The 9017-nt window shown below is 37.8% G+C and overlaps 1 protein-coding gene across 3 annotated transcripts; it reads right to left on the bottom strand.

The window, feature by feature from the left end:
* Nucleotides 1-836: 836 nt before the first annotated feature.
* LOC118482154 (glycine-rich RNA-binding protein 3, mitochondrial-like) lies at nucleotides 837-2953 on the bottom strand. Of its 3 annotated transcripts, none has more exons than XM_035977689.1 (5): nucleotides 2410-2953; nucleotides 1730-1870; nucleotides 1579-1647; nucleotides 1364-1470; nucleotides 837-1100 (listed from the first exon to the last, which is right to left on the bottom strand). In XM_035977689.1, the coding sequence occupies exons 2-5, from the start codon at nucleotides 1860-1862 to the stop codon at nucleotides 1050-1052; spliced, it is 360 nt and encodes a 119-aa protein (XP_035833582.1). In that variant the 5' UTR covers nucleotides 1863-1870; nucleotides 2410-2953; the 3' UTR covers nucleotides 837-1049. The 3 variants fall into 3 exon arrangements, with proteins under 3 accessions (XP_035833582.1, XP_035833583.1, XP_035833581.1); XM_035977690.1 differs by having other exon boundaries at nucleotides 1364-1439; nucleotides 2387-2953; XM_035977688.1 differs by having other exon boundaries at nucleotides 2387-2953.
* Nucleotides 2954-9017: the final 6064 nt, after the last annotated feature.

The raw sequence follows: 9017 nt of genomic DNA on the forward strand, positions 1-9017 counted from the left end.
ATTAAATTTAATTTTCCAGAAATTGCCTCAGTTCGAACACAGTAATTCGTAGACAGATTTGATTTACTACTCTCTGGTTCGAACACAGTAATAACTGGGTTTTAAAAATTTTTCTCGAAAATATAGCAATAGTATACTCGTTTTAAAGATAAAAAAACGCTCGTTTTTTTGGTGCAATTTTTATAAAAAAAATAATGTCGTATGAAAAGTTATTAACGTTTAAAAAATGGAGGAAATTGGAGGAGAGAGAAACTATTAACTTGAATTGACTAGAATGTCTATAAACAAACCCACGCGCCTCTTTTCTTCCTTTCAATTTCTCCCATTTAATCTTAGCCCTTGATTAACTAAATCGATGGTCAAGATTACTTCCTAGCCTTCTTAGCCAAATAAAATTTCTATTATATCCTAACCCCACCTCTAAATTATTCGAAATAATAGTTTTAAATTTGTTTTTTATTAACGCTGTTTTACCACGGCAAAGGTGCTTTCTTACCTATTGACCCGGGTTACACGAGTCGAGCCTTTGGATATCAAACTACATACTTTGTTTGTTATCATCAACGTAAAACACTTTTCAATATCTTTTTATACGTGTAATTAACTTATCTTTTGGTTTGCCACGAAGCGCGGGCGTTGAATGCTAGTTTGACATAAATTTGTATTGAAAAGTGTAGCCATTGATTTAGATTATTTAGCCATTACAGAACCTCATTTGTTATTAGCGGTACTGCTACGATTTTCTATCTGCTTACTTACTGACGCATTCAAAATTTGACATTATTGTGTACATAGATTGGTCATAAAATTCGACTGGTATTGAAAAGCAAGATTTATAAAGAAAAAAGTCTTTGCTCGAAAAGGAACCAATCATTATATCCTGTTAACCCCAAGAACACTAATTGTCTCTGTAGCTTACAGGTTACAGGCATAAATAAAGTTTGCATATTGCAGATTCAACATTCGGAAAATAAACGCCTGCATAATATAGCAGATTCAAACACTCGTCAATGTCCCTGTAGCTTCCTTCTACGAGGAAGGCCACCACGTCATGGTCTTTTGTTGGCCCAACACACACTTATCGTTCGACCATGCAACTCCTGCATGAGATTTTGTTCATAATTGTCATTTCTGAACACATATTGAACAAACATCTATTCTTTTATTTAACATGAAGATTGCAACACCAGCTGTTCTGAAAGTTTTCATGTTAATATTACTTGTTTGAGTCCAAGAGTATCATACACCATTGAAGCCTCAAAGGTATTTTGGATCTTTGACACAGTCATCAACTTCTTTGAAGATACAAAAGGGGCTGATAGCGTGTCATAAACCAAGTAACAAGAGGGAAAAACGTACATACCCACTGATCCATATCATCGATTGCATCATTGCCAGCGTCATAGTCCGTAAAAGTAACAAAGCCAAAACCTCTAGACCTGCCAGTTTTTCTATCTGTGATTACTCTAGCTGTTGCATATCATAACGGGCCATGAGAGACATATCACAGAATATAACACAAAAAACTTTTAATTCAAATAGTATATAAAAAATTAAAATGTACAAATCTAGGGTAACCTTCAGAGACTTCCCCGTATGGGCTAAAAGCTTCTCGCAAGCTTGTATCATTTGTAGCCCTTGCCAATCCTGCAAAAACAAGAATTAAGACTTCTAAACTGATCAACATGATGATCCTACTGGACTTTTATTTGATTTGAGAAAGACATACCTCCCACAAAGACTTTCCAACTCATGCATCGTGTCATTTGACAGATATATGGACTTGCCATTGACATATCATTATTGATGTGCTTACTCACGGTCTGCCTTAGTATACTACCAGCTCTGTTGATGAGCGCCATGGTTGTATCTTGCAACCAAGAACACAACAATTCAAGGGATCAATTAAAAAACTCAATGATAGAACCTAAAAAATTCAAAACCCATGACACTATAATGCAATAAAGCTTTGGTAAACACATGAGATAAAAGACAAACACATGCTTTCGGTAGAAAAGTAAAGTTGGAAGACTAGTTTAGTTTTAAACTTTAAAAATAAGAATGCTTGCTTTAGCTATAGAACCAAAACCAACTAATTTATTGTAGTGTTTGGTATTGCCACTGGACTCCCACATGATGATCGCGTGCCCAAGGGCGGCCGCTTAACCATTACTTATAATAATGAACTTTTGTACGTAGACAAAATCAAACCAGCGAGCCAAGATGGGAATTTCAAACAAAACTCAGATTTGAATTTATTTATAGTATAATGAAGTTACTGATAAACCCTATTCCCAAATCAATACTAAACCGAACCCTAAATCCTATTATTCAGTAATCAATCAACGACGGACAATGAAATATAACATTCTTAGGCGAAACTAACCTGAATGCATACAAAATACTCACCGGTTGCGCAGCAATTGTTTGTATTACAAGGTGACTGGAGAGTAGGAAATTTTCCGATGAGGCTCCTTGAGTGATTTGAATGGGGGTACACATCTAGCAGATCGGTTATAGGTTGTGTATATATACAATTTTGATAATTAATATGGTCGATTCGAAGTTTGATTCGGTTTTTTCTTTTTTGTAATAACTTCCGAAATTAAGAGATTTTGTTCGAAATATGGCGATTTGACTACTGAGTTTGCGTATAAATGGTTCGGTTATGCGACTCGGTTCAGGATTCCAAGTTTGGGAAACACGATTTCGCTTCATATGATGAACGTGATTTGGTGGATCTTTGATGATCCGAACATGTCGACAAAAGAGATGAACAACATTTCTGTTTTGAAAGTTTCATCAAGCTGACACTTATGGTCCCTGAATTATAAAGATTTTATAATAGTTAACTTAAACCTTTACAACCCCCTTATGGACTTTTAAAAGAAAGGCAGAAATGGTCCTTTAGGCTTTTAAAACTTATTTATATGTTAAAAAAAATCCATTAAAATAATTTCTAAACTTATATATATATATATATATATATATATATATATATATATATATATATAGGGAGGGGCTCATGCGAGAACCACCCTTATTGTGAGAACCTTGATAACCAATGTGAACACAACCTAAAATAGCTAAAAAAACCTAACCCCCCACCCCCAAAACCTAACCCCCCCCCCCAAAAAAAAAACCTAAACCCCCCTCCCCCACCCCCCAAAAACCTAAAAAATATTAAAAAAATCAAAAAAAAAATTTGTGTGATTTTTAGCTATTTTTAGGCATTTTTGGTGTGTTCACATTGGTTCTCGCGGTTCTCACAATAAGAGGTGGTTCTCGCATGATCTTCTCCCTATATATATATATACATATATACACATACTAGTAGAGTGTCTGACTGCCTGCGCGATGCGGCGGGGACGACACTTTGCATTTCGGCACTCGTTTCTAGTAGTTTCTTATTGTGGTGGAGGTAGAGGATCCTGTAAAAAGTCCAACTTTTGTGAGAAGTGTAAGAAATAATTTGGGAATGACAAGTGTCCCTTATCTTAATTAATTCAAAAAGATATATTGGTAATTGTCCATTCTTATCAATTAATTGATTTCCAAAGATAACTGCCAAAAATATCAGGCGATATATTAGGGATGTGATCGAATTCTTTTTGTTCTATACATTTAACTAGCCTAAGATCCCGCGAGTTTCGCGGGTCGCTTAACACAAACATATAATCTATACCGACAATGAGATGGACTTTGTAATGAAAGAACTTTTCAATATAAACGTATAAAAATATGATTTTTCTCACTTAGGTAAATATGTTTTGATTCATTGTTTATAGGTATTGAGATGTTATTGTACAAATGATTTTATAGGAATTTTTAGAACCCGGATGGATTTCATTTTTTTTAATTATTTTTTTATAACTTTGGTTATTTGATATATATTTTCTTAAATAAACCATTTTTTAACCCTGTTTTGACTTACCCGAACCTATTTTGACCTTAACATATATTGATCAGAACACATATATTCAATAATCAATGAAATAAATCATAGTAAAGCTATTTATGATTAACACATAACTGAATCATACAAAAAGTAATTTATTCGATACACATGCTAATTGACAAACACTCTTTGCTACAAAGTAATCATCGGTAGGATTAAGTGGTGGAGTTCTTTGCCCGAGATGAAAAAGAACTACATATTAAAGCACGTACACAATCGTGTATTTGTATTCTTTTTCAGATGTGGCAAGATTGTCGTGCCAACAGGCTGGGTAATAAAAACACTTTTTACTTATAAAAACATTAAAATAACTTATGTGCTAATTATGATTGAAGAAGGCAGTAGTACTATAATCATAATGTAAATCTAAATAGTTAACTAATAAAAACAAATGGAGGTTGTATGCGTTAAAAACAAACTTTAGACGTCCCCATTGGTTAGTCTCATTGCCGGTATATATTATATGTTTACACCGAACCTTCAATTTTATTATAACTAACACCTATTTTGCATCTTATTTGTCTTAACTGTTTCTTCGCAAATAACATTTAGAGTAAACTTCTGTTTTGCTCTCTGTGGTTTGATCACTTTAACGGTTTTGCACCAAACCTTTAAAAATAGCCATTTTACTCCCCGATGTTTTGGTTTTGTTGCCAGTTTGCTCCCTGTGGGGAGCAAAATGGAAAAACAAACAATTTGGACGGAGTTAGATGCGGGGAACAAACTGGCAAAAAAACCGAAACATCAGGGAGTAAAATGGCTATTTTTAAAGGTTTGGAGCAAAACCGTTAAAGTGACCAAACCACAGGGAGCAAAACGGAAGTTTACTCTAACATTTAAGTATTTAACATCCCTTCTTCAAAATCCAATCATTCAAATAACAGTTAAGCTACACTTATAAACAATAAAAATACTAAATTAATTAAAAAAACACAAATTTACAATTCTCCTGGAAGTATTCTGTGACACCCGACTAATTTCACGATTCTGTTTCTACAATTTGGTTTACGTAGTGTCTGTGTAAGTTATCTGGATGATTGGTGATTGTGTGTAATGCTTGATTATTATGTGTGTGGTGTAGCATAAAGTTTAATTCGAGTTTCTATCATTACACTCCTCTGTATTGCTTATCAAATTTCGGGACGAAATTTCTTTCAAGTTGGGGATGATGTGACAACCCGTACTTTAAAGCCTTTTACTGTGCCCTGATATAATCTATACGAACCTTATATGACAAGTTGACGTATAAATTTACATTTACGAGTAGTAGGTACGTGATACGTGAAATGTTAAGTGCTTGTATGTGATATGTGAAACATAAAACGTGAATGTTGATGGTAATGCTATGTGTGCGAAGTGTGTAACGCGAAGTATGTACCCGAAATCATTTATTAGACCTCTCATACCTGACTACTTAGATTTAACTTGTGTATGGGCCAATCGGATCATATGGGCCTTAGTTAGTGGGTCGGGTAAGTGAGTCAGGACCACTCTCTTCATAGGTCCGCACCTAAGTCTTGACACTAGTTAAAGTTACAATAGTTCAATAATTAAAACATAAACTTGGGCCAGGCAACGACTGATAAGTGGCCATTGTTTCCTCACGGGTGCTAGCTTATTATTATTATTTGGTATCTCTAATACCATGAAAGAAAGGGAGCCGGCCCATATAACCCTTGTTTGCTAAGTGAGCCACCGGCCCAAACCCCCATCTTTATATTTCTTGTACGTAAATGACAATGCACCTCCCCCAAACCCTACTTCCTTGTTCTGAGCGGCAACAGCATTGCAGACTTCTCTGTTGGAGGAGAGATCAGCCGGTTAGTGTTACCATTCTCGATCTTTGTCGCTTTCGTGACTGTAATTCTGTTGTCTAAAATTCCGTTTATTCGCAACATAGGGAATTCACACAAGAGGCGGCAATACTAAAGCTCATACTCTCCGGTTTGGGTGCGTCTTGGTCGGCCAAATCATAGGTTATCACCCTCCACTTGTTTGTTACATGTTATATGTGTGCTTATGTTCCAGTCAGATGTCGAGTAGGGTTAGAAGCAAACTAGGGTTACATGTAGTCATGCATGAACCGTAAGGTTATTTTTGTAAAGTATATGATTTGATTGCTTAATTGCTGTGATCGGAACCGAACCCAACCTAGTATATAGCACCCTATCGGGATGAACCATGGTCTCATGGTTATGCCATCTCCCAGATCGCATCACTAGACTGCCGTAGGACGTTGTGTTGGTATTGCCGGGCGAAACCGCAATGACCCATACACATGAAATAACCACTGTTGAATGCTTATCTTACCTGATATCATGCTTTGGATTAATATGACACGTATTAGTTGATTGAATAGATTGAACGGTGTGATGATAAAATTATTAACTGATTAAATTGAGCCACAATAGTTGTTAAAACCAAATGGCATAATGCATGACCATGACCGAAGCAGGTCAACGTGAAGATAGGCTAGAGAATTAATATTACTGCAAAAAGTGTGTTTGACTTTGCTAATTAACAATACTTGATATGTGGAAATGGGCCATGAAGCTGGGCCGTTTCACCTAAACTGGAAATCGGATGGGGTTGGGTTTTGAGTGGCCATCGAGCCCACTGAAAATGCATGAACCGATTTTAAGAATGTGTGGGATAAATGAAAAAAAGATAAGTGTGCAAGGACCTGAGAAGTACTGTCTATACTTGTGGGAATTATTGTGTGGTTCAATGTATTATTTGATATTAAAGACATCGGTGAATTTAACGATCATGTGCATTACTTGTTTAACTAGTATACGTGACTTGTGTGATAATACTTGATGTGGCATACGCGAAAATGAATTGTGAAACTGATAAACATCAAACACTCTCCTAGGTCACGAGTATTGAACAAATTAACAAGTCGCTTGTTGAAACCGAGCAAACCTAAGGTGAGTTCATTGCACTTTCTCAAGCATGCGTCCCGGTGGTTTGGGACAACTGGTAAACATTGGACGGGAAACATTGGGTAAATAACTTAATCGGTTTTGGTTATTGCCTGGAGGGCAATGGGGGTAATTAGTTGATAGCGCTATTAGGTACTAATTATCTGGGTTTCACTATGGTTGTTTAGAGGCACACTCCTCGGTTACGTAAGGGCGGTTTCCCTAGGGTAACTAACTGGACAACATAGTGGGTTGCTAAGAGGCACACTCCTCGGTTACGTAAGGGCGTAGTCCCTAGGGTAATCTAACATGAGCAACAACGTAACACAACAATGAATTATACCAACATATATCTGGTAACACAACACGTAAGCAACACTTTGAACTCACCAGCGTAGTCTGACACACTTGTTTGCATGCTTGTAGGTTGTTAACGTTTGGAACATGGACTTGCTATCTGGGAGTGCTGGAGTGGTCATGGATCGAGACTCTTGGGTGATTTATAAAACGTTACATTAATTTTGAATGTTATCATGAAACTATTACTAAACGAATTAATACATGCTTCCGCCACACAACTTTTGAGAATTGATAACATGTTGACATTTTATAATAATAGTTAATGTCATGACTTACTTAATATCTATCATTGGTTCAACGTGATTGGTGGCTCAAACTCTGATGCGTAACACGTCTCGCGGGGTTTCCGCAGGTGGAATTTTGGGGGTGTTACAGTTGGTATCAGAGCCACTGGTTATAGTGAACTAGGTTTTAAAACGTTTTGTAAAACCAGACTATAACCGAACAACTTCGAAAATCGATCATGACACTCAGCTCCAGATTGCAAGGTTCGTTTCTCTCTCACTTTATACATTACTTGTTTAACAGTCACACACTCACCACGTATATGAACCGAAACGTTTAACACCATAGTGACTTGATAGTGTGACACTGCTCTTTGACTCATGTAAACCATAGAACTGTGATACCATCTGTTGTGTTGTTTGAACGGGGGAAACTTCGAGCGTAAGCTAAGAGGCACTGAGATAAGCATGCAAATCGCCTTATTATTATGGGTGCACACTTAATAATAACGCGGGGTGCATGCGAGTCCCAGTGAGGCTTATCGAGCGTGAGGAGGGCTCTGCCTTACTATGTGTGAACTTGGTAGTACGTAAATATCAGTATGATACTTGACTCCTATCTCGTTTCGATTCCTAAATCGGTTTATTCCCAACTATAGAAACATGAGCGGACGAGGACACGGACGTGGTAACATCACTATGACTCAGGCTGAGTTGACCGACCTAATCAATACTCGCGTAGCTGAGGCTTTAGCAGCCTATCAAGCTGGTACGGAATGTACCAAGTACTTTTTGCTCTTATACCACGTACACGTCTTTTCATTCCTATAATGTGTTTCCTTCCGTTAATTAGGTCAACAAGCGCAACCTCAACCTAACCAGCCTGCGTGTACATTCAAAATGTTTATGGACTGTAAGCCACAGACCTTCACCGGGACTGAAGGGGCTGTGGGACTTCTAAGATGGTTCGAGAAAGCGGAGTCTGTGTTCGCTATCTGTAACTGTCCCGCTGGGGACAGGGTGAAATATGCTGCGGGTACCTTGGCTGATGGTGCCCTAACGTGGTGGAACGCCCAGGTACAGTTGTTGGGCATCGAGGCAGCGAATGCCACAACTTGGGAAGATTTTAAAGAACTAATCAGGGAGGAGTACTGTCCTCGGGACGAGGTCCAGAAGTTGGAAAATGAATACTACAACTTGAAGATGGTTGGATCGGAAGTCGAAGCGTATGTGAAGCGATCGTATGAACTGGCCGACATGTGCCCGAACTTGTCTCGGCCTATGCCCCGGAGGATTGAGTTATTTATCAAAGGGTTGCCTCCGCATGTGAAGAGCTTGGTCACTGCAGCCCATCTCAATGATTTGACACAGATCGTTCGTCTGACTCATAAGATTGTGGACCAAGAGGTGGAAAGCGAATCGTTACCTCCGCGTATTTCGGCCGCTACTGCTGCTACACCCACTGCCACTGCGTCCACTAATGATAACAAGCGAAAGTGGAGTGATCATGACAAAGTATCTAGTGCTGGCCAGACTCAGAAAAGGCCAAAC

Source organism: Helianthus annuus, chromosome 9, assembly GCF_002127325.2.
Source record: "Helianthus annuus cultivar XRQ/B chromosome 9, HanXRQr2.0-SUNRISE, whole genome shotgun sequence".
Taxonomy (NCBI): Eukaryota; Viridiplantae; Streptophyta; class Magnoliopsida; order Asterales; family Asteraceae; genus Helianthus; species Helianthus annuus.

What these genes read in the sequence shown, in the direction of transcription:
- LOC118482154 (XM_035977688.1), bottom strand. An exon ending in ATACGGGGAAGTCTCTGAAG is followed by an intron (nt 1,471 to 1,578) that starts GTTACCCTAGAT and finishes GATATGCAACAG; the next exon opens with CTAGAGTAATCACAGATAGA. An exon ending in TCGATGATATGGATCAGTGG is followed by an intron (nt 1,101 to 1,363) that starts GTATGTACGTTT and finishes AATCTCATGCAG; the next exon opens with GAGTTGCATGGTCGAACGAT.